This window comes from Anomalospiza imberbis, chromosome 1 (assembly GCF_031753505.1).
Source record: "Anomalospiza imberbis isolate Cuckoo-Finch-1a 21T00152 chromosome 1, ASM3175350v1, whole genome shotgun sequence".
NCBI lineage: Eukaryota > Metazoa > Chordata > Aves > Passeriformes > Viduidae > Anomalospiza > Anomalospiza imberbis.
This window is the reverse complement of record NC_089681.1, coordinates 14,168,621-14,194,465: the sequence shown is the minus strand read 5'-3', so window position 1 is coordinate 14,194,465 and position 25,845 is coordinate 14,168,621. Positions and strand designations below refer to the sequence as shown.

The 25,845-nt window shown below is 39.7% G+C and overlaps 1 protein-coding gene across 7 annotated transcripts in view; it reads right to left on the bottom strand.

The window, feature by feature from the left end:
• SAMD12 (sterile alpha motif domain containing 12) overlaps positions 1-25,845 on the bottom strand; it is a 174,696-nt gene that overhangs the window by 39,685 nt on the left and 109,166 nt on the right. The window contains exon 5 of one of the 7 annotated variants that reach the window (XR_010996590.1): positions 13,953-14,065. The exons of 5 other annotated variants lie outside the window; for them this stretch is intronic. Coding sequence is in view for 1 of the 2 variants with exons in the window: in XM_068182455.1 (XP_068038556.1) it covers positions 2,967-2,971 (5 nt within the window). In the remaining variant the exon portion in view is untranslated. Of the gene's footprint in view, positions 1-2,951; positions 2,972-13,952; positions 14,066-25,845 lie in introns of those variants that run through there. One more of the 7 variants, XM_068182455.1, reaches the window with a different exon arrangement.

Sequence of the window (25,845 nt, the reverse complement as noted above, 5' to 3'; positions counted from 1 at the left end):
GAAACTGAAAACATTTAAATAAATTACTTCATAAATTTAGAACCTGATTACTTTATATGTACTGGAGGAATAATACTGCCTCAAATGCGAACTGCTGTCTGGAAGCCTATCTGAATCAGTGAATTAATAGAGGTTTCTTGACGCTCAACTCCAGATGTAAAATGCAAGTCTGGTGGGAGATCCCCCAGCTGTACTATGGCATGGCTGTGTACTTCCAGCACCAAGAAAACAGTTCTCCATTGTGCCTCATTTGCTGCTCTGTTCCAAGAGAGATTTTCCTAAGTGATAAGAATGAAAAACTTCACTGAAGATGTTCAAGAACCCAAATTAGTTTGTGATACCTGAAATAGCACTACTTTTACAGTTCCTCTATACCTCATCCTGACTCGTGACACCTATCTTCACGATATCCCCTGCCAGACAGCTGATAAGACTTGGTCCAGAAGCTCACAAAGACTAATTGGTAAGCCTACATCTTAAAGAGACTGACTTCTTCTAATTTAATTATGTGTTTGACATTTTTATATATGTTTTGTGAGAGGATAAATACATTTTTACCAGGTTTCCACTGATGCCATACGGTGGGTCACAAAAACCAGAACAAACTAGGTGTAATGAGACTCATAAAATAAATAACTAAGAAACTAAATAAAAAAACATAATAATAATAATAATAATAATAATAATAATAATAATAATAGACCTGCTATTAAATTTTAGAATTTGCAGGATGATGTTCAGGTGGCAAAGATACTGTGTACATTTCTCTTCTGGCATTTCTGGTAGATAGCCAGAAATGCCTCTGCCCTAGTCAAAGGAACCAGTGGACTTGTGAAGAGAAACAGTCCCAGGAACATTTGAAATATGAATAAATGGCAGAACAGAAACACCTTTCACAAAAACAGATGCAAGCCAAACATCCTTAAGCATGGAGAAAAAATATGGGAGATGCTGGTTGATGGACATGGTAATCCTGCCTTAGAATCAGGTAACAGCTTCAGATGGGCAGGTGACTAGAAATTCAAAGGCACCGGGCCAGAAATCCAGCTGTTGTAGTAGGGTGAGAGAGCTACGGGCAGCAAATGGGAAGAAGGTTCAGATGGGATAGCTGCTGCCTGTCCTCTCTTCCCTTGAAAGGGAAGGAGGGTCAGAATATGTCTTGATGCAACAGAAGAAAACCCAAACAATCCTGAGTACTGTAGATCAGTATTAAAGACTCACAAAGGGATCATCAGGCTCAGAGCAGCAGTGAAAGCAGCAGCAACTGTTGCCTGAAGAGGTTCTTCAGGGTTGGTTCACATTCCACCAACCATGCAGCCACCTCACTGCCCGACTAAGCACATTTGGAGGGCCAGGAACAGGGAGAATCTCTAAAAAAGGGCATCAACCTCTGCCTTAGTGCCCCTTCCACAGTTCAGTCTGGCAGCCTGACTGAATGTCCTCTGGAAACTAAAGGGCAGACACTGAAGACTTCTGGAACTGCAGCAGTTCCTAAAAATGTATCACAATCCCTACCATCATCTTGTGACACATGCAAAAAACTAGACAGCACTGTACATCTTCCATCAGGGTTATCTGAGTATTTACACAGTAAGTAGCACAACAGACGGTTTTGTGTGACTCCAGTTAGAATATGGACACAAACAGCTCAATTTTTGTCTGCACAGGGGCCACTCTTACTTGAGCTGTGCTAGAGTAAAGCATCTCTGCAGTGAAAATCTGTCTAGAGTGCTAGAGAAAAGCCCAGCTGGTATTACTGACACATCCACTGCTTAGTTATGGAGATATGGCTCAGGAAGATGTGGTTTAATCACAGTTGCTGTCAGAACCAGCCTTCCTCTGCCCCTCTTTTCACGTGTGAGTGTGTGCTGCTTCTCTAACTTGGCTGCAGGACAAGTCCAACGACAGCAACTCACCTGCTTTGGAATGGCTAGATTAAGAGCAGGATGCTTATATTTTATTTTTGTTTTAATGGTGAGATTACCAAATAAAATGGATCTGCAGATCAAAGGAAAGGACTCTGCTGCCACTTATTTTAAGGTAGGCTATTTGAACCTAACCCTGCCGTTATCATTATGATAGTAAAATCTGGCATGAGCACTTATACTTTCTTCATGTCTTTACATGTCCACTTCCCTCTGGTTCTAACAGATTTGTCAGTAACAACTATTGCATCTCTAACCTCTGGCCATTTCCTAAAGCCTACTGCCTCCATCTAAACCCATCACCCTGCAAGACTCCTCTGTAGGATTCCTGGTTTAGACATTAATGTCTAAAATAATGTCTTCAATAGAAGCAGCAGATGCACAAGGCAGAAATAAAGACATACAGAGCAGGAAGGAGGGAGGACAGCACTGATTAAGTTTTGCTGTGTTACAGCTTGTTCTTCCAGAAATGCTTGCTGTCAGCTGTTCCCTAGCACTGTGCATGTGTCTCTTCTGGCTGGAAAACACTCTGTTGTGTGTCAGATACAGCACAGTTTCTCCTGTCTGTGGCTCACTAATTGCAGACCCACTTCAGGGTCATTCAGCCTCTCTGCTCAACAAGATGCTGCATTTCACTTTAATAAAAAACCTTCCTAGGACAGACCCTATAATGAGAGACATGATATAGTAATTAAGTTACATCAGCTGTATTTTTTCTTACATCCCATATAAAAGAATGGTGCACTTCTCTAAAAGCTCTAAGGATACAGACTGAAGTGTAACTAACCAGTGAGGGAAAAGCAAGGGCCCCCACCTCTTCTGGCCATATGCCCTTAATAGTCTTTTCACAAGGAAAGCACTGTTAGGCTGGGAAATAGGAAATAAAGCATATTGATTCAGTCTGGTCATAAATGGGCAGAAAATAAGGAATAGATATATCAGACATTATCAAAATAGAGGGAAGAAAAGACAATTTTTGTGCTTATTTAGACCCTGTTCAAAAATCCAGAGGGAACCTGTATAGTTCTTTCTTTAAATTCCTCAAGCTGAAGAGATGTTTATAAGATTTCCCTGCCTTGACTATATTTACCCTATTTTATGTTACCACAAAGAGGAGTTTGAGCTGATAAAATATCTTTCCAAAGAGCACATTAGTCTCCTTTTGGAATGATGAGTTGCCATTAAAACTGACAGGTATTTTCTGTAATTTCCCATGGGAAAATATCTCCTGACTTCTCTAAAAGCTTTTCAAACCCCACTGCTGCTGCCATTCACAAGGCACAAGCAAAACACCCCACTCCTGCTGTCCATTTCCAAGCACTCTTCAAAAACAAATGACAAATTCCCCAACAAATTGCAATTGAATACAATTTGCCTGCCCTCCTTGATTTTGCTTATAAAGAAGAGTGTTTTGTTCACATTACTCTTCCTGCCAAAAACATATTATCACAAGTTAAAGGGGGAAATTACTTTGTGGGACCCTTTAATTAAAAGAGGGTCACATTTCATTGCTTTTTTTCTCTATGACAGACATTGCTATTCCTCCCCTCCCCTTTCTCCATCTTCCAAAAACCAGTACAGAACAGGTTGGCATGATTGTCTTTTACTGAACATACATCACCACTGAAATTCACTCCTTTTATACACTGTCAGAATGAAGCATTGCACAATGCAATAAAAAAACTGGTTCATTCATTGAGGACTTACCTGGCACAGGCTATCACACTGCTCTTTTTAGTACTGTGCCATAACTACAAATTACAATTTTCTCACCACTGTGTTTACTTAGCATTAAAAATAATTGCAAGGAGCACAACATCACAGCCTTGCTTATGTTTTTAACATTTATTTTCTTGTCCCATTAATTGCATCTAAATTGTTCAAATTCTATTGTGTTGTAAAGAGTAAAAATTAATTAAAAGTATATTTTTCTACATTGTTAACTTTTCTCTGAACTAGGAAACTGCTTACTCATGCCTGCCATGGGTCTAAGTGAGCTGCTATGTTCATTTTCCCTCAGAAGGGAGATAATGTTGTGTGAGCATGTGTTTTCTGAATGATTAGATTCCTTACCTCTGCTTCACTTCTATCTTCACTTCTATCTAGTTGACTGAAATATCAGTCAGAAGCCTGTACCAGACATACAGTGCATTTGTCATCAGATATCTTTCTGGGATTTGCTGCCTGGCAGACCACCACAAGATTGTAAGAGTTTCTGCAGTAATTTCATTTTTTCCTTGAGAGAAAATTTTCCCATCTAAATGTATACCCTCTTCATTTTGGGGCTGATACACATCTGTAAAGAATCTTGCTTTCCTGGCTTAGAAACTCCTGGATCAGCAGAAGCGTCAGCAACAGTAGGTGTTAAGGGTTTCTCTGACAGCATGAGGCATTTGGATGGCACACTCCTAAGCTCATTTCAAAAGAAACTATGGGGGGTTTATTTTCACTGTTATACATCACAAATTTATCACAATTGGAATAAAACCACTTAGCCAAAAAAAAAAAAAAACCCAAACCAAAACATAAGCACCTCCTTGTCAAGAAACCATTATCTAAATAGCCCCTGAGATGTATCACATGCACAAAACTACATTCCTTCCTCTGGCAATGCCTTTCAAAGCCAAGAGGTAAGAAAGGCATGATAAAATATAGGGTTCAGAAAAAGATGACCCAAGGTCTATACACTATAATTCACCATACATGAACTCCAATTCGAAATATGGAAACACTGAGGGAAATTAAGATAAATCACCCTAAAGAATGAAGTCACTGTGTAGGAGGTTGTGCCCCTCAAACCAACTAGGGGATGCTTTCATTCAAGCATAAAGTAGTCATAACTCTCAACATCATAATTCTCCTTAGAGAATTTTATGAGCTCTATCATAGATGCATTGACTTAAAGCATTAGCAGATTTGGCTTATCTTTCCCCTATGTATTTGGGTATATATGGTCCTGCTCAGTGACCACTGATTTGGAAGTTGAGCTCAGATTTAACACGGCAATTTGTTCTGTTGCTATAAATCTCTCACCCAAAAATAACTGCAGGAAGGGTGAGGAAAGGAGGGAAGTCCAAAGCACAGTCAATGCTATTAAAAATATCTCCTGAACTCCACTTTGAACTGAAGTTTAGAAATATTTGAACCCCCAGAAGCTTTAGTCTCCCCATCATCTCTCTCAGGTATCTCAGTGAACCTGCCAGGTTACAGCCAGAGCACTGTGCTGCCTTGGTCATCGTGGTAGGAAAAAATTGCCATTACAGGACAACAGAAGCTAAGGCTGTTTACAAAACAACATTATAAAAGGCATTTTAAGAATCTGAGTTATAAAAGCTGTGGTTCTAGTCTAAAGAATGAGTCCATTAAAGAAAGCGTCACTAGATGTTTCCAAGTTTATTATGTGCTAGTAACTCTGGGCTGAATGTGTGCAATTTGTGAGTACAAAGACATTTTTCTTCTAACAGCCATCTTAAAAACTCAAGCTGGGATCTGAGAGGTGGGGTGGACTTTTCATTCTCATACCTCATTACCAGGAAATATCAATTAATATACACTTGTTTATGTAACTGTAAGCAATCCTTATTATTCTGTTTTCTAACCTTGAAAATGGTTAGAAATCAAGAGCCAAAAAATGCAAACCAGACTAGAGACTTTACACAACGATGAGCCATTGCCCACACTCTGTAACTCAGCATACGTGAGCACAAATCGAAAACATCTGACTAAAGCCACAAATGTTGCAAAATTAATGACCCAGATAAATGGTGAAGATACCACTGTTTAGAGTCAAACCCTACCTAGACAACTGCATGGGTTGTTAGTGTCCTCTGAACTCCTGCCAGTAACTTTTTAGGAATGAGTGCTTGGGGCACAATGTATTATCCCACACAAAGTCACAAAAAGCCGGATAGGAAGGCTATTACCTCCCTATATTATCATGTAGTATCTCTGTCATCACCTCCCTGGTGGCAAGCATACACTATTCTGAATTTACATTTAACCTATGGCTGAAGCACTAGAAGAACAGAAGTTTATCAAAAAGGCTTTGAGCAACAGCGTGTGCTCTACCCACACGTGATGTAAGACACCAGCACAGCTCAGATGAACCAAACTTGGAGCTCCTGTCTCTCCCTGGGATCAAGGCAGGAAACAATTTAAGTCAGTAGCCATTCTCTAATGAAATGAGATTTTCAGAAGACTATCCTAAATTACAATTAGTTCATAATAATTAGCAATGAACAACAACAATAAAAATAGCACTCATTCACATAAAATTATTTTTAATGCTATAATGAATAGTACATAATTATAGCAGAGAAGGGCTGTTTAAAAGAGGGGTAAAAAGAAGATAACTTCAAAAGAAGAGAATTCATTTGCTGTTTATTTGCTTCAGGGTTCTAATTACTCTGGAAACCAGCAACCCTCCTGATACGATTACTGACACGAACACAACTGCAGCTGCAAGGAATGCTGAGCACATCAGTTTTTTAGCACCATTAAAACAGTCCTCTATAAATACCAGATGCATCTATCTTTCTATTTCTCTCCCTTCTCAGCACTTACTAGTGGAGCAGTCGCAGAGCATATCACAAAAATGAAATGTGTAGCTGTGGCAGAACTGGCGCAGTAGAGCAAGTCATTTGTATCAGGCTGTGTAAGAGTTTAAGTTTTATTATTAAGTATATGTCACAGATATACTAGCACCAGTTCATCTTCTTTCTCCTTATAGTTCAGATTTATACACTTATTAATAAAATCCAGACGGTCATTTCAACACCCTCATTTAGCAAAATAAGCCAGTCAAATCTGGACAGAGTTGCCTGGACTCCATGTGGCAATGCAGAGAGCCATGGCAACTTTAATTGTTGCTGTCTAGAGGAGATTTATGATGCTATCCATCCTGGTCCTAGCTAATAAATCACATCTTCCTCCAGTCTTCAGCAGATAGGTTGGATGAAAAAGGCTGGGAGGTCTCATTAGGGCTCCTGCAAGCAGTGCAGAGGTACAAAGGGAGCCACTGGGCTTGGCACTGCTCTTGCTTTCGCCCATATGGACTCTCAGAAAATTAGATGGGGGTTTTGAACACCATCAAGAGGAGGATTTTTCCTCAGGAATGGAGGTTGGAAGAACCTTGAGCTGCCATTCTGTTCTGGTTCCGGCACCTAAAGCCTTCGCTTTGCACCTCTGTGCCTCATTCTCCACAGAGCAACCCTCAGGTGACTCTTCCTACCATTTGCCCTGATCAGTAAGTAAGCTCTGCAGGACACCCACTGCCTTCTACCATGCATATGCAGCCATTCTCACCAGGGGGTGGCAAGTATAACAGCAATACAAAATAATAGCTAAAAGAGCTGGAAAATACCTTCAAATGTCAAGTTTTTGTATTCTGTCCCTCCCCCTTGCTTTTCTAGCCAGCTAGTAAGAAAAACCAAAGTTGCAGAGCAGTTTGGAATTTCTTAGGTCCAATGTAAACAGCATCAAGGGGAAAAACAGTGGAAATGAACTCTGTAATAACACATTTATTAAAACACACAAAAGACAGGGAACCGCCAAACAAGCCGTTTCCTTAAGAGTTCATTCTGTAATGGTCTTTGGGCAGCAACATCAGAAATTAAAATTCTTACATCATACTCTTAATAACTGTATTATTGTAAGATATGGAATGCTGACAGGAAGCTACACTTACGCTATGTGTGTCCTGAAGACTGGCAAGGCAAATCAGACAAGGCATAAAAAGCACACCAGTGTGGTGGGGGGAAGGAAAGGGCATTTCAATGCTTAATATCTTCATAAGAGATCTGGATGATGGGATAAATTGTGCCCTAATGTAGTTTTTTTATGATACCAAACTGAGTGGGAGGTGGACACTCTGAAAGGGAGAGCCACCCTACAGGAAGACTGGATAGGCTGGAATACTGGGCCATCAAGAACCTTACGAAGTTAAACAAGGAGATATCTGTCTAGGGAGCAGCTCTCTGGAAAGGGACTTGGGGGTCCTGGTGGACAAGAAGCTCAATATGAATGAACAGTGTGCTGCTGTGGCAAAGAAAGCCCCCAGAATGCTGGCCCGTATCAACACATGCATCCCCAGTAGAGACGAAGAAGTCACTTTCCTGCCCTACTCAGTGCTTTTCAGGCCACACCTGGAATGCTGCTTTCCCTTTTGGTCCCTGCTATACAAAAAGATGTGGACAGGCTGGAGAGGGTCCAGAGAAGGGACACAAGAAAGGAAAGGCTGAGATAAGTATTTGTTCAGCCTTGAGATAAGAAGACTTAGGGGAAACCTTAATACTGTGTCTCAGTATTTAAAGGATGGCTATAAAGAAAATGGAGACTACCTTTTTACAAGGAGTCACAGGGAAAACTTTAAAGGTAATGGATACGTGTTACTCCTGTGTACATTCCAACTGGACACAAGAGGAAAATATTTCACAATGAGAACAATCAGCTGCTGGAATAATCTCCCCAGGGAAATGGTGAATTCTGCAACATCAGACACATTTGAGACTCAGCTGAGCAGGCTGCTGGGTCATTTTGTCTAGACCATGCTTTTGCCAAGAAAGGTTAGACCGGATGAGCCTTGAGGTCTCTTCCAACCTGTTATTTTTGATTCTATGGTTTTTCCTGTCATTGTAGTGCATATCTGAAATTTATAGAATTATATTGCTTGTCCAATGCATGTGAAAACATATTTATCTATTAATAATGGAACTATTCCCCTACACCTTATGTCGAGTGCATTCCCAATGCAAAACAGAGAGTTTGTGCACTAGAGTTTCATGTACAGTAGAGTGATGCAAATCTAAATGAGCTGGCTCAAGAAAAAGAGCTACAATGGCAGAGCACAAAGCTTTCCCTGCTGCAGGTAGGCTCTTCCAAGCTGCCTGGCTGGGTAATCTTTCTTCATGACATACTGCAGAAGGCAGTACAGACATACCCAAAGACAAGACAAACAGCAGATGCAGAGACACAAGAAAACAGTGAGCCACAGGTCGGCAGGACAGCAGGTAGTCAGCACTCCTCAGTAGCGCAAATGCTGGCAGACTTTCAGCCAGCAAGACACAGTCATCAGGTAGGGTCTGAGGAGATCAGGGTGACTTTGTGGTAGAGAGTTCTTCCCAAGGAAGAACATGGGTCATATCATCATTCAGACATGGCTGGGGGGAGGTGGCATTGGAGCAATGAGAAATGACCTCACTAATCTATAAAGCTGCTAGGGAGGGAGGTAGCCCAAGAAGGGCTGGAATAAACGAGAAGCATCTTGTGTTTAATATGTACTCAAGAGTCAGGTGTGAAAATGATTCCCAACAGCTCTGGGGGGCAATTTCCTAAGGATTACAGAAGTTCACTTTATTTGTGCTGACAGGCATCACAGAAGCAGGTTCATAAAAGTTGTAACACTGGCCTCAAAATATTTGAAGTTTTCACTTATTTCAGTTACATGGCTAACAGGAGGAAAAGACTGTACCATATCTTTTTTAATGACCTCATTAATGACAAGAGAATGAAACTCAGTGCTGCAGATTCTAATTACTGGCTAATGCTTAAAATAGCAAATAGTACCTATTTCTTGGGCAGTCAGTCACATTAAGCATAAATCAACCTTACTTCTCTCTCACACTTCCAAGATGATGTTCAGCTTTCAAAGGGTAAAAGAGGAAAAAAGAACACTACCTGCAGCCTCATAATAGCCCTAGTTGTGCAAAAGACTCAGCTTCATGTTTTCCAAAGTTGCTATTTTTGTACTTGCTTGGAAAAAGCGCAGTTTAACAAAACTTCACCATCAGCGATCCTCATAAAATGTTTGGCATGTATTTGCCAGCTTTGTACTAAGCAAATTCATTTTTTAAAAGCAGCTTAGCAGAGATAACCACTCAGATTTAGATTTGAGTTCTTGTGTATGACATTCATCAGTAGAAATGAAGTACTTTGGAGATAAAAACAATCATATTGTTTCATTAGCCTGAAATATTTCAGATGGGGACAGCAATAAAAATAGATAGCTTTTAGATACAAGCACAGCAGAAAAACTGTGTTTCATAGTGAGAATTCAGAATGACTGGCAAATAACTTGCTCTCCTAACAGAAAAAGTGGGAGTAAGGTCAGGCCAGCACGTGGACCGCCTTGATCGGCTGATGAAGGTCTTGCTGTTCTTAAAGCTCTGTGTGTTGTGTATTCTTAACACACTGAGTTTTAATGCCTTCCACTGGCTGCTTTATCTCATAGGGAAAATCAAACAGTGGCAAATGTTCCATAAACTCCAAAGACATGGCCAACCTTATGATCTATAGACACTATTTTCCCTGAAGGGAAGTCAAGTAGGATGCCGCTCACATGAAGATGTCTCAGAGTATTCTTCCTCCTTCAAACTCCTGATGAAACATCACTCCTTATAGGAAACATTTATGAATGTCCCTTTTTCCAGGTCAAGAATTAAGGAAGGTTGTAGAAGTCGTATGAGCCCCAAACCAGATTTTAATCAGTACTTGACTGACCTCCTAATGCATTAATTTCTTTATAGAAAAGCTTAAAATTACTTGAATTAGAAAAACAGGCATTTTAGAACCAAAGCACTATGCTGTAAAGCAAGCAAGAAAACTTCAGACCAAATATGTCTTAATTCCCTTTCATCCCAGAAAGTTACTAAGACTTCACTGGGATACAGGCTGGTAAAGCTTTTCAGCTTGACCAGCAGAGTATCCTGTGACAGACCATAAAGCCAACTTGTTGGTATTAACATACAGGAGACAACTTACAGCTTAAGTTCCCAGAGGCAACTTTGAACTAAAAATACAACTAAACTAAAATAAATTATATGCTGAACTTCAACTGCCTTTCATATAAAAATATTATTGGTATATATCACTGAGACTTAATTTTTAAACTTCTGAGGTCCATCAGAAGTTATTTTGGACCTTAACTTAAGCTACGAGGCACAAGCTGACATTTTGAAGTATCATCAGAAAGATTACAATGAAATGTTAAAGAGAAGAGTTATTCCCTCTAGGTCAGTTGAAGCAGGAATGGCAATCCCCACCTCTCCAAGTTCACCACAAGCCCTAAATTGTACAATAACACACTTCAATTATTCCCCTGCTTTCAATGTGCTAAAAATAAAACTGACATCAATAACCAATTTTAACTAATATTATAAAGCTAAGTGCATGCCAATGTCAGTAAATGAAATGTAAAATTAATTGTGCTGCAAGAGAGGAAAGCCTTGTGAAAGAATTACTGCAGTAGTAAACGGTGAGCACTTTGCCCTCAAGCTTCATTGAAGTCATTACTTCTTAGACGTCATGAAGGGCAGTTTCACAAAGTCTTCAATGTGATGTTAATTTATTTTCAGATAGGTACAAAAACCAGCCAGCAACCCCAAGACTCACTGACATTAACTTTTGATGATTCCAAGGGGCAGTATTTGGCCTCAGACATGTGGACGGGAGGCTATGTGTAAAGTTTTGATGGAAGACAACACTATCTCTAGAAAAACAAATGCATTATTTTCTGAAACAAATACAAATGTCCCGTTCTCAAAATGAGCGATCATTAACTTGGGGAGCTAAAATGAACATGGATGTAAACAAATCACAGCAACTTTTAAAAGCTGGCACTGAACATGCTGGCTTTCTACACAGCCTCAAATCACTACTGCTTCCTTTCCTGGATAAATAAGATTTGACTGCTGTTAGCAATTCATTCCCAGTGCAACCATGGATGGGCAAACTGACTTCTATATGCCACCTTCATGCCTTAATTGCAACACTGCCAGACAGAGTAGGTCTCTTTTGGTGGTGATTATGTTAAGAAACATCAGGCAGGCAGGTAAGGTTGCAGGACAGCACAGCCAGGGGGGAAGAAGGCCCTTGGTAACTTGCAAAAACAAAAATCCCCAAAGAAGATGTTGAAACAATCCATAGGAGAGAACACATTCTTTCAGACTTCTTCCTCTTTAAAAGCTTCTTTTTCCCTAACAACAACAACAGTTAATGAAGCAAAAAGGGAGGACTGAATTTGATGCTTAACAATTTTAGGACCTGGAGCTAAAAGCACTGAGACAACTTGTTCCCTGCCTCCCCAGGGTGTGCAAAATGCAGGTCTGAGTGAGTCACTGGACAGGCAGGGGATTTCTGGGACACAAATGGCCAATTTAACAAGTATGCTAATGTTTACTGAAGGGAATGACAATTTGAAGAGCATGCTGTGTCTTAAGGATGAGCTGAAAAGACAATGAGAAGATGCAGCCGTATGGAAGGAAATTGTGTTGAGTTGGGATCTTACCTCTGGTTTCTACCAGAGATCCTAACTCTACTACAAAAATATTGGCTGTACTTCAGTGGAAAATGGTTTAAAACCAATCTAAATATCTATCACATGAATACATTTTTGCATATAAACCATGGTTTTTGAACTGCCTGCATCTTGATCCTGTTCTGTAGAGCAGATTATTGCCGACTACACAGGAACATTTGTGTTAGAAAAATGCTGTGACTAGCTGGTAATGCAGAAGGATGAAGCATTAGGAGCCTTGTTCACAACATTCCTCTTGATCAAAAGAGGTTACACTAGATACGTATAACTATAGCAGTTCTATAAATTGTAAGTGTAAGAATAACAATTTTCAGAAAATCTGTGGCCATGGTAAGGTCACCAGTTCCTCAAACACTTAGTGACTAACTTGGCTCTGTAAGGTCAAACTCTGTAAGGTCATGTTAATATTCCAAGGTGTTTACATATGCATGGTGTTTGAAGAAATCATTCCCAATACCATACCACAGAACTCTTATCTCCATACATAATTTAACATGGCCATATGAAACTTAGTTTAATATGCAAAGATCACATGAAGTGATAAGGATTTAATGTGAGTTGAGTTGAAGGTGACATACTACCCTAAAACAAAAACATACAAAGCAGTTATTTGTTCTTCCTGTCATCCTCTGCTAGACAACTTGATAACAAAATGACACACATGTATTTCCAGACTTAATCTGGATGCACAACAAAACCTAAAATTTAAATTAACAGGCCCCAAGGATTTAGATCCAAGAATGTACTATGCCAAGAGAAAACAGTGAAATCTGATGATTACACTTTTCAAAAGAATGATCCCTCAAATGTGTCATGCCAAGATTATAAATGAAACTGAATATCCACAGAACCTACAGGCAAAATTTAAAATAGAAACCAGCTTTTAAATACAAGAATTTCAACATTTCAACCTGAGCCAAAGATGAGTATATTTTTCTAAAAAAAAAAAAAAAAAATTGCTAGTTGTTTATTTTCAGTGTTTTAGTCACTGATGTGACACTGACCAGTAGTTTCTTCTTGCTTACACACTATTTAAAATAAGTAATAATAATAATTTTATAATTAAAAGTCTTACACCTACCAGAAAACCAACTTTCTTTCCCTACTAATTTTGACCTTTTCTGTTTGGGAGACATTGATTTTTTTAACCGCCTGTGTTTCTAATGGAGCTTGAAATTAACACGGCTTTTTGTTTACCTCCTAATTTGTGCACCACCATCATCAGTGCTGTCAGCACAGCTTTGGGAATAGGGCTTGTTTACTGCTTCTGCATAACCAGCAGTAGGAGCATAGGAGCAGAAAATAGGTTTGGTTTAGAGTTTTTCCTTTATTTATTCTTTTAGTCCAGGTCCTTTTATAGCTTACATATTAATCACTCGAGTGATAATGTGGCCCATTTTGTCAATATCCCTTAAATAGAACATAGAAAGACTTGAGCTAGTTCAGGGATATGTTGAATTCCTATGGTACATGTACTACAAAAAGTTGGTATTATTGTTTTGTCAGTCCAAAGCATTTGTCAGCCTTTTGCACAGTGGGAGTTTCAGCGAGACCAGCACCACCTGTCTAATGTGGAATACCAGCTAGAGAAGTCCCATAGCAACTCATTTTCTGAGTCACAGCTTTGGCACAATATCCCAATCTCTGCATTAAGCCAGCTTCCAGTATCAGAGTCCCCCCCACTGGTATAAGAAAAATGTCATTGAGTCACATACTCAGGATCAGCACAAAGGCTTGTATTCTTGAAGATCTGCAGTGTTGTTGTTGCTATAAAAATATACTTATTTCTCTTGGTCACCACCAAAGTGCATGGCCAAGGGTTGGTGACCTACCAATTAATGTAAGTCACCATCCCATTATCATGTCCTTCAACAACTGTATGTTTGCTACATGACACGACCACTTAGTATTGTAATTGTATAACTGACATTTGTGATACACTATCAAACCATTAATATTGCCAACTAAAAGAACTTCTATCCATTTTCCAGACAGAATTACAAATTCTATGCACTGATTTTGTTTCAGTGCAAAGGGATGGACTACATGTCTGTAAAACCTGGATATCTGGTTTCTTGACATTTTTCCTAAGATATATCCCCATGCCATGCTGCCATCCACTCTTGTATGAGCATTGACATAATCTGAACTTGTAAGAAAGCTTTTTCTTCATAAAAATAGTCTAAACACTCTTAGAACAGCTGTTCTAAACCATCTGCCTCTTTGAGTATTATACGCCCAAAAACATAGAAGTCTGGGTATCTGACTCAAAATAAACTCAATAACAGGAATTTTCTGTTGTTCCTGTCAGAAATGCATCCTTCTTCCCCAAATTCACTAAAACCTCTAACTGTGCTCCCCAGGTTCCTCCTGCATATACTATTTCATGATACTGAGAATTTAGTGTGGCATTGATTCAATGCCTTTGATGATGTGCATGTAACACATCTAGACATTGAGCATTCGTTAATAATCCCACTTTATTCCTTGCTAAAGATCAAGAGCTGTGTTTTAAATACAATGATGGTTTCGTACCTTACCTACTCTGCCAACTGTGCTCCTAAGTCAAAATAATAACTTTCGTTAACTAGAACATACAGTGAATTCCAGTTGTTTCTCTTCCTGTATTCTCTCCCAGATGACAGCCTTGTTGATTTCTGCTTTTATCTTCATGCCTAAAGCCTTTTTCCTCTACAGAAGGTCATTAAGTTTCAGAGGGGCTTTTTTTTCTGCATGAAGCTACCAAAATTAGTTTGTCTCTCAGCACCGCCTTGTTAGCATCTTAGTGACTAAACAATGCTCCTTCCTCTGGAGACAGCTACTCAGAAAGGTCAGCCCTTGACCCAGCCTGGTCTGTGGATATGCACTTTGTATCCCCTAGGTTGTCTGTGGGCTTATTATCTCATTATCGAGTACCAGAAAGATAAAAGTTAATCTGATTTTTAAAACACATCTTCTAGGGGGGGTTCAATGTATGCTGGAAGGACTTCCACAAGTATTCAGTAAAGGTTTACTAAACTAAGTGGTTTTTTAACAGTATACAAAGATTTATCAGGGCACAAAATCAAAGATTCTTAAATACATAATCTTAAAAATCAGAAAAATTATTGAAGTTTGTAGCCTTATCCACCATTATTACAATAATTGTCTTAAAAATAGACTCATGCAATTTGCTGTTTTCATTTCAATTTTTGCCAAAGACTGATGTACCAGAATGCTAATGTTGTATAATTACATATTCTGTAAATTAAAGCAGCATGGCGTACTGGTTGGGAATAGCACATTTCACACTTCATTACTTCTGCGACAACTCAACCAATCTTCTCTTTCCAGCAGTCAGAATTTCTTTGCTTGTTACTTTCTCTTTTTTTCAAGTGTTTCTGCTCCCCTGTTTTTTGTTGGTTTTCCACAAGCTATACTGTCCTCAGTGATGGACATGTAGATGGTGATGGTGGAAATCTGGTGGCTTCCTCTAGTAAAAAACACAACTAACAATGGAAGTCAATGGCAGGTTTGGGAAATGTATACAGCCATCACAACGAGCATTGGACAGAGGACAGAACTGCCAGCAGTGGAAGTAACCGAATGTTACACAGTGGAAATGTTACAGCAAATGGACAAAATACACTGTTACAGCAGTGTAACTGAATGCTACACTGGAAATGTTACAGCAAATGGACCTAAAGTCTGACTATTTTAAACCAGAGCATGTGTCCCAAGTTCATCAGATTAGGACAAATACAATGTTGCAAGATTGCTTCTACATTGTGATATTGGTAGGTGAATTTTTAAAAAGGAAGACTGGTCTAACTGATCTGCAGAAAGACGCACAAAGAATATGCGTGGTGAATTAAGAGGGTCCTATAACAACTTTCTCCTACTCTGACACCTCTGAAAATGTTTGTACTGGCCCTTCAAACACACAATAACCACCATGGAATGGGCATTTTTGCTAATGTAGCTATAAAAATATTAAACCAAGATGCCACTGAAATACACATCTTACTTTTCCTCCAAACACATTTCCATACTGATTTGGAGACAGTTCTGATATCAGTAGTAAAAACAGAGTATCTTTGGTTTATTTTGGTTGGTACTGCAGGAGGAAGTTGCAGCACATTACAGACATAAGTCTTAAAAATTCCAGATGTGCTGGGTTCAAATTAGTAATGTTGTCAGTGGCTGAAGTATTAAACTGTAAACATGAAAGCGTTTAAGGAGTTGTGGTTCAACTTCAAAAGATAAAAATCTTTTCATTTATTCATATGGGTTTAAGAATTTATGAATGATGGAAGTAGTCATCTGTATGACACCAGCTCTAGCCATATCACAAATGGGAGCTTTGGTAGGTTGCAATGCTTATTTAGTAGCTTAAAGCTGCACATGTGGATTTTCCAGGCAGCAGCCAGAGTGCCCTATCTCCCACTGATCACAGCTTCTTATTATGTGCCACAGCAGAAGCACCCACAGAGATGTGAAATCTTCCCCCATCCAGCCCACAAACAGCTCACTTCAGAGCCTTTTGTTTCAGTGTGGCTTCTAACTAGCAAGTAGATTGTATGCAACAAAATCCACTGCTTTCAAAATCTGTGCAGCGTGCACGGACGGCGCCAGCAGGCAGAGCACAGGGTCCTTCTGAAGCTCTCTTTCACTTTACACCTTTTAACTCATTCTCAAGTAGGCCCCCTACTGAAGCTGCAGGTCCCACTATGCTAACAACAAACTGATTCCCCAGGGATGCAGTTAGACACTGTTTCACAATGCTTCCCATACTTGAAAGGATATAAACCCTTTTTAGTATCATACACAAAAAACTGCCATCACTGCAATGGCACAGCTGCTTCTATTTAGGAAACTTAATTTCCTTGTGCTTTCAAGCACTACAAAACACCAAAAGTCACAATTCCACCACATTTTACATACGGACTACCAAAGCAAATAAGGGTTAAGTTTCTGGTCTGGTATCACCCAAGAAGCTCAGAGCAGATTTAGAACCAAGATGTCCAAAAGAATAGTCCTACACTATAATCCCAAGCACATCCTTCCATAAAGGTACTTCATTTCAAGAAGCACATTTTTCTTTCCAGTTTGGCAGTTTGACTTCTTTTTAAGACCTTTAATTTTAGCTCAAATTATGTTCAATTTATTTTTCCATGGCTGTTTTTTCCTGTCTAGTACTCTACTGTCTTTTCCTGTTTCCACAAACACCAAATGCTTTAAAAATCTCTTTGGTTGTTAGCTAGTAGGAAAGGAGAAGAATTTCTTGAGAGTGTCTCTCTCTCTTTTTCCATGAAGGAAACAAAACAGATGTTGTGCTTTCCTCAGGGAGAAGGATCCTATCACAGAGCAGGTGTGAGTGAAGGCTGCTTTGCATGTGGAGAGGAAAAGAGCTGCATTAAAGGACTTTGATGGAAAAGGAGCACTGATGGCAAAAACATTTGTTTTTTGAGGTAGAGAAAGAAGTTCATTCCCCTGAAGAAAAGAAGGGATATGGAAAAAGCAGTAGGGAAAATAACACCTTGCTTTGCGTTGGCAAGAAGAGCAAGGGCTACTGGTGACTTTCCCAGTATTAACCTAGCATTTCCCTTAAAGCAGCAGCTCTGCAAAACAGAGGACAGCATGAAAATGTTTACCTTGGGTTTATAAAAGGTTTAATGCTTCAGCCTCAAACCAAGAATAGGCTATAGACTCCCACCTCCCAAAACATCCAGAGCAAAATGTGGCTTCCTTTTAAACCTCATTATTTCTGAAGGGGGTCAACACTGTATTTTTAAACACTTTAGGTTGACATTACTGGGTAAGTTTCACAGTCTAAAAGATCCCCTAACTAAGCCCTTCATCATGACCTCAAAAAAAAAAAAAAAAAAAAAAAAAAAAAAAAAAAAAAAAAAAAAGAAACAATTACTTAAATATAATTTCACCTTTTGAAACACTTGCTTTGTATATATGTATATATGTGAATACACAGTGAAGAAATAATAATGTTTGTGTTAACACCAGTAAACTTTAGACAACTCAGGATGAAACAGTGATGCTCTATCACAAAGGGGATCTAAGGTCAGAGCCCCTTTCTCCATCTCCATGAAGACTGGTCTACTAATGAAAAGGAAAAAAAAAACTCCCTTTGGAGTTCCATGGAGTTTTAATTTTTGTTCTCTCACAGATTCTTAAAGAGTATCTTCTCCTGCATAACTTAAGTCAAGTTTGCAGAGATGCCAGCTCAATTTTAAGGATATCTTTACATTTACAGGCAGCCAGTTTTATCTGTAGAGTTCAATATAAAAAAGAGGAGACATGGAACGAGCTGGTCCCAATGCTCCTTCCAAGATCAAACTTAAGAAGGGACAGGTGTTCACAGGCATTATTTATACTGAAACACAGGCCCAAATGCATCTCTAGAACCTCCAAACTCTTCTGCCACTGTCCCTTGGCATCTTTTTTCTTTAATGTTGGAATAATGCTACAGCATACAAAACCTTGTTTACTTGGGAATAAAAGAGCTATAGTATTCAGGTACCCTTTTACTTGTTTAACTCCTGTTTACTTGTTAAAAGTAATCAAATTGTTTAAATCTTTTACTTGTTTAAATCTGTTTAATTTTGATGGATGCATTTTTGACAAGTCCTCAGAAAGCAACACTGGCGGGTTTACACAGGGGGCTAAGGGTGCTGGAGGACAGGCAAGGCTGCTGCACAGACACATTCATAAATAGGCAACAGCCAAATGCTGCTCAGACTTGCTGAGAAGGGCCAGCACATTGTATCAGGAACACCCCAGTTGCATAGCTGTATGAATATCACCACTGAGTGCAGCAGGAAATAAATGGAGTGCAGACCCAGACATGCAGGAGGAGAAAGCTTAGCCAAAGCTACAGCAACAGGCCTCTTCAGAAACACCCAAAACCTGTGTTCCTGTGAATTGTATGCCTTGGAGCTGACACCACAGGACAACAATACATCAGATTCAACTGATGCACAACAGAGCACAGACTTCTGTTCTTTGGATTAGTTATGGCAGAGCTGCACTGGAATATTTCAGACCAGGCCACTGTCACTTCTGCACAACCTTTTTTTTACTGCAGGCAACGGTGTCACAGTATTACAGAAAAATCCCTATTCCTCTGAGGAATGAAAAAAAATTAAAAAACACATGGTTTTGTTTTGAGCTGCTCCTGGCTGACAAGTGAGGCCAGCCAAAGTTTTTAAGTGGAAACACTGCCTGGAATAACTACCAGAAATATTCTAAGGATCCAATTCAGTTTTACATAAGAACCCTATTCTAAAGCAAAGGACAGTTAAAACCATGATTGTTTTCATTTTGTGGCATCATGTTCTAACCACTAATAGCCATTGTGGCCTCGGTGCCACCTTTCTGATGCAGCAGCAAAGGGACAAGGGTACAATCTCTGCACTGTGCCAGTACTACTGCCCTGCAGTGGCCAGGATAGCAGTGATTCAGTCTCCTTGTGTCAGTGGCAGGCCACAGAATCTCAGCAAAGCAGGTGACTTCATCAGATCCTAGAGAGCTTTGATTCATAGGAACAGAAGAAAGATCTCAAGTCCAACGCTGTCTTTACCTTTTTACTCCCTTTACAGTGGAATGACACATTCTGCTGCATGGATGAACCTCAGGTAATACCAAGGAGCCAAGCTAGGTTTGTCTCAATTACCCAAATGCACTCTGTAGTTTCTACTTGAGAAATAAACAGATTAATAAGTTTAGTCCATCAAATAATAAATAATTTGTGTGCACAAACAGATTTGATTCACAAGAGCCCATGGTACACACTATCAATGCAGCAAGCTGCCTGCTGTAAAAGCAATGTGTTCTGCAACCACCAGAAAGGAAAGGGTACAGCTGCTGAAGGATGATGTGAAATTAAAGAGTGAATGAAATGTGTGGTCTTATTTAATCACACCTGGTGCTTCAATTTTTCAGTAACAGCACCCTGCTAGACTGTGTCAAATCAGTTCTACAAAGAAAAAAATTAAGGATGGAAAAATGAATTAACTCTTTCATCCCTGCTTTTAATACATTATCTGAGTCAGTAACATCCTTAGCTGTGGCTGTTAAGGATCCTTTATTCCCAGATGAAAGGTGCTTGGCATCTAGCTAAACGGAGCTCAGTGGATGACACGGCTTCTGTGCCAGCAGGTGAGCATGTGCCCCCCACGATGAGAGAAGCACAGGCCTTGGGGGTGTGAATAAACTATTATTATACGCAAGAAATCTTCCTGGCCAGAATCAGCTTGAAGGACTGAAGTGCCACACTGGGACCAGTTATTTCTATTTGTTTCCTTAGGTGGGTGGCACATATGTGCAGAGAGAGAGACAGAGGAAGCAGGACAGCTGGGCACAGCAGAATGCAGAAGGGCAAAAAGCAGCTCTTCCCTTGCTTTGGACACTCTGCTCAGCATAGATTTCCTGTAAGAAGAAAATTTATCCCAGAAATTTTCTGGTATCTGTTTTCTTTTGGGCTTTCCTTTTTTGGAGGATTCTTGTTTGTTTAAGTCTGATTTTACAGTCTGGGTTAATATTAAACATCAAACATAATTTGATTCTGCAGGCATTGTGTGGTGTGATTTCTGTGTCCTGTTGGATAGTCACTCTTCCTCAGTGTGACCTATGTACCAATAAATCACTTGCAGTAATAGACAGCAAGGTTCTCTATCTAATGTACAAAATTAGATCTGTGGTTGAATGTTCCATTCTTCAGGGAAAAGGGAAAAAAACCAATCCTTCTACATGATTTCACCCAGCAGCAGAAAACAAAAAGCCAAGTCATAATTAGCTTAACATAAACATCTTTATGTTAAATTCATAGAGAAGAAAATCAAACATGAAAAATAACTATCATGCTCCATTTTGGTCTCCTCATTGAATTAATGTCACCAGTACAACACTGAATAAAGGACGATGACAAGGCAACTGTCTGGATGAGCTGTGTGTTTGAAGAGCAGCTCATTTTTAGAGGGCAGATACTTCTTTATGCAAGTGTTACATGTTTAAGAAATTGGCAATTATTTGTACATATTGTCTCACAAGGTGTCTAGTTTTTACAAGATGGATTAAACCAATTTACTGAAATACTAGGGCACTCACCAAATACCTGAGAAATTTTAAGAACATTGTAGTCTCTTAATCATTACTTGAATAACTCATACTCAAAAAGATTATGACACCAAGGAGTATTTTATTAATAAATGAAAAGGCATTGTAAAAGACCTCCATAAACAGATGATACTAACACTGCAACATAAAGGATTAATTTAAACCAGGAATATCTGAAATGCTCAATATATAATCACAGTTCAAATGAACACAAAGAAAGCCTTGGTTAAATCAGTTTTACTCTTGTTTTACATTTTTTAATCTGTATATTCCTTTAGTGGACTGAACCACAAAAGAAAACTGAAATGGACTTCAAAAAATCATCTAGTCTACCCCTTCACTTGAGGCAAAGACAAATATCCACACAGGGGACTCCTACTTATTCCTCACACCTACCATTTTACTCCAGTTCCCCCAGTTATTCCATTATAATATGCTTATGCTAAGTTTCTAATATCCAAACTAAACCTCTTCAGGTGCAAACTGAACTAATTCCTTTTCCTCTTACCTTTGGTTAGGTGGAGATGGTATGGCAAAACAGCCTATGATTTAATATTAAAAAACCTTTAATATACTTCAATGATTGTCTCTCTTTCCAACTTTGTCCTTGCATCCTGGACCCAGCTCTTTCAATATTTTCTCACTGGTCTTTTCTAAATCTGTGCTCACTCCTACTGCTCTTTTTCTGGCATTCCCCAGTTAGTCTACACTGTTCCATGGTGTGAAGCCAGCTCTGGACACTATCCCAGCAGAGCGACAGCCAGTCAGTGGAAAAGACTGAAGGATGTCCTATGGCTTACATACAAGACTCAGAATTAGAGTCTGGTTTCTTCCCCATTTTCTCTGCCAGCCATATCATAGCATGACTCATATTCAGCTTGTGATATCCCAACATCACATGCTCTCTCACTGTTACTCAGATATCCCTAGTCTCCATACACACATTTGTTTTCCCTTCCTGGGGAAAACACTTCATTGAAAGCCTTACTTATATTTACTGAATTCCCATCTTACTAATTTTAACCATTTCTGCATTTTATGAAGACCACTCAGGACTCTAAACCTGACCTCCACAATATCCAAAGCCTACTGGAGCTTTTAGTCCCTTGCACACTGCTCTCTCCAGCCCACTGCTCAAGACACTAATGAAAACCATGGGCAGCTCCAACCTGGGGCAGAAAGTAACAACAGCAGCACTGCACTTCAGGCTGCCTCCCCATCTGCTGAACAAACAATAAGGATTTCAAGGAGTCCTTCACTTGCCTCACAGTAATTTCACCTGGATTATTTTTTAACCTGTTTACTTGTAAGAAGGCTACATAGCTTTCCACAACCCTGCCAAAAGCTGTACTAAAGACATAGCTATTATTTCTATCTCCTACACCTCTTATTCTACTCAAAAGGAAATTAGAAAGGTTTGACACATTTTTTTTTCCTAATAAATCCACATTGGCTGTTTTTCTGTCAGCTTATTGCCCTCTAGGTGTTTACAAATTGATTAATAATTTTCAGGAGCATTTCACCATGTATCAAAGTTAAGCTGACAGGCTTCCTCATTTTCATGTTTAAATTTGCCCTTCTTCATCCTTCACAAGTTCTTAAAAGCTAAAGTTCAGGGATGGTCTCATCTAAAGCACACAAGGGACATTTTCAAGAGACCCTGATGATTTGATTGTGTCCAGCTTCCCTCCATTATTTCATCTCTGTCCCCCATTCTAGCTTGTGTTCTTTTCCCTCAGTGGAAGTTAACCTAAACTGTTCCAAGCACCCCATTCCAATTAGCCCGTTTGGGAAAACTGAATCCAGGAAAGGCTGGTGTTCATCCTCTTCTTCATGACCAGCTTTCCTCTCATTGTCCACAAAATAACAGCACTCTAACTGCCTACATTTTTCCCTTATTTCTATAGCATTGAAACACCTGAATTTTAATACCCATTGTAGTTGTCACTAATTGAACTAGCTGTTAGTGTTACTTTTTAAAATTTTTTCCTTTACCAGTGCATTATCTTGTTGTCATTAGTTAGAGAATTCCTGATTTTCAAGTAATTGCAGAGGGCCTGAAGTACTTGTGATATTTTGTGTTTTCCTTCTTCAGTGGAACAGTCTGCTGCCATGTCTGTAGAATCTTGCCTTCTAAACATCTGCCAGTTCCTTTGAACTTTCTTTTCCCTCCCTTCCTAGCCCTTACCTATCAATTCCAAAGTTCAAAGAAACAAGCTCTTTTAAAGTCCTTTGACATTATTCAGCTGCTTTTACTCATTCCTTCCTTTCCTCCAGATCAGACTCTTTCGTGATAATTTTCACTCACATTGTCTTCTGTCTTCAAATTCTCAGCCACTTTTTTCTTATGACTCAGAATAAAGCATAAAGTAAATTCCTTTGCCCTCAGAAACAAAAGTAAACCTCTTTAGATTTTAACTCTTGTTAGGTAGCCTGGACAAGATTCACTTGACCAAGGGTAGGTATGTATTCAGCTTGTCACCCCAGCGAAGAGACCAGGCTCTCTCAGACTGAGATTCAACTTACAATGTAGTAAATGCCTAAAGAAAATAATATGAAACATCTCGAATGGTTCATATTTTTCCTAGAGTGACCCACAGTGGGCAATTAGCTCACACATTGGCACCTATCAATCATAGAACTGTGCTGGATGGAAGGGACCTCTGGAGGTCTCCAGTCCAACTCCAAGCAAGAGTAGTGCTAGAGCAGGTTGTACTGGGCTGTGTCCAGTCAAGTTTGGAATGTCTACAACGATGGAAATCAACACCTTCTCTGGGCCCATTCCACTGTTTCATCACTCTTTCTCCCCACCTTATATTCAGTTAGAATTCTCTGCATTGCACGTTGGGTCCATTACTTCTTGTTCTGGTCTTGTGTGCATTTGGGAAGAGTCTGGTTCTGCCTTTTCTCCACTCTCCCAACAGACTGCTGCAGATATAAGACCCCCCAGAACCTTGTCTTCAGACTGAACAAATCCAGCCTTCACCCTCTTTTCTTTCATCATGTGCTCCAGACCCTGACTGCCTTAGGGACCTATTCCATGGACCCACTCCAGTTTGTCATTGTCTTTCCTGTGGTGAGCACAGACTGCTAAAGATGTCATCATGTTAGTGACAAATGGAAGGGAATGATCACTTCCCTTGACCTGCTGACTACACTGCTGCTTGTACAGCCCAGGATGTCCTTGTCCCCCTTTGCAGTGAGGACACTGTTTGTTTGTATTCAAGCTGTTGTTTATCAAGACCCCAAGGTATTTTCCAGCAAAACACTACCCAATAACTTAATGCCTTTTTTATATTGTGGTGACCAAAACTGTAGCCAGGACTTGAGGTGAGGCCACCCCAGTGCAGTGCAGTGCAGTGCAGTGCAGAGCAGAGCAGAGCAGAACAATCCACTGCTTTGCTTGGCTGGCAATGCTGTGCCTAATGCCCCCCAGGACACTGCTGGCTCGTGTTCATCTTTCCATAAACCAGGACACCCAGACCCCTTTCAGTACAGCTGCTCTCCAGCCTCTCAAACACACAGCTGGGGCTGCCCCATCCCAGGTGCAGAATCCAGCACTTGCCCTCGTTACACTTCACAGTGATTGCCCAACCCTTTAATTTGTTCAAGTCTGTCTGCAGGACCTCTCTACCCTTGAGAGAGTTGACAGCTCCTCCCTGTTTAATATTTTCAATAAACTTACTTAGTATTCCTTCCATTCCTGCATCCAGGTCATTAATGAAGATGCTGAAGAGCACAGGACCAAGGAAGGAGTCCCGTGGAACCCCACTAGTGACAGGTTGCCAGTCTGATGTGACCCCAATTCACTTGTGACTCCTTGTGCCTGACCCACGAGCCAGTTGCCCACCCATCATATAACACGATTGCTCTGATGTGTGCTGGACATTTTGTCCAGAAGGATCCTGTGTCAGACAGTATCCAAAAGCTTTGCCTTTTTAAAAATAAATTACATTTTACCAGCTTTCCTAGATCAGCTAGGTGGATTACCCTGGCCTAGAAGGAAATCAGGTTTGACAAGCAGGACTTTCCTCTCATGAAGCCATGCTGACTGTGACTGATTTGTCCTAAGCTTGTGGGCAGTAGGAAACAAATGTTAGTGATTGTTTCAGCTTGTTGGTATAAACTTAAAGATACATGTATTAATATGTATGGCATTTCTTATTCAGTTAATAAAACCCACACATATTTATTTACATGATTTGCACTTTCACACACAACTCTTCATTGATTTCCATTCCTTACAGTTTCATTCTATTTAGACATGGGTAATGATAGATTATTCTAGGTAATGTTTTTATTACTTGGGATTCATGTTAAGTTCTAGTTATAAAATAGATGTTAGTGTAAAAGTGAAACCCAGTAAAAATGCTGAAGAACAGTAGTTTCCAAACAAGCTACAAAATTAAGGCAAAAACGAGCTTATCATTAAACTTTTAAGTAACCAGTCTCATTAAGCAAGGAAGCATTGCCTTGGTGAGCTGCATGTCAGTTCTG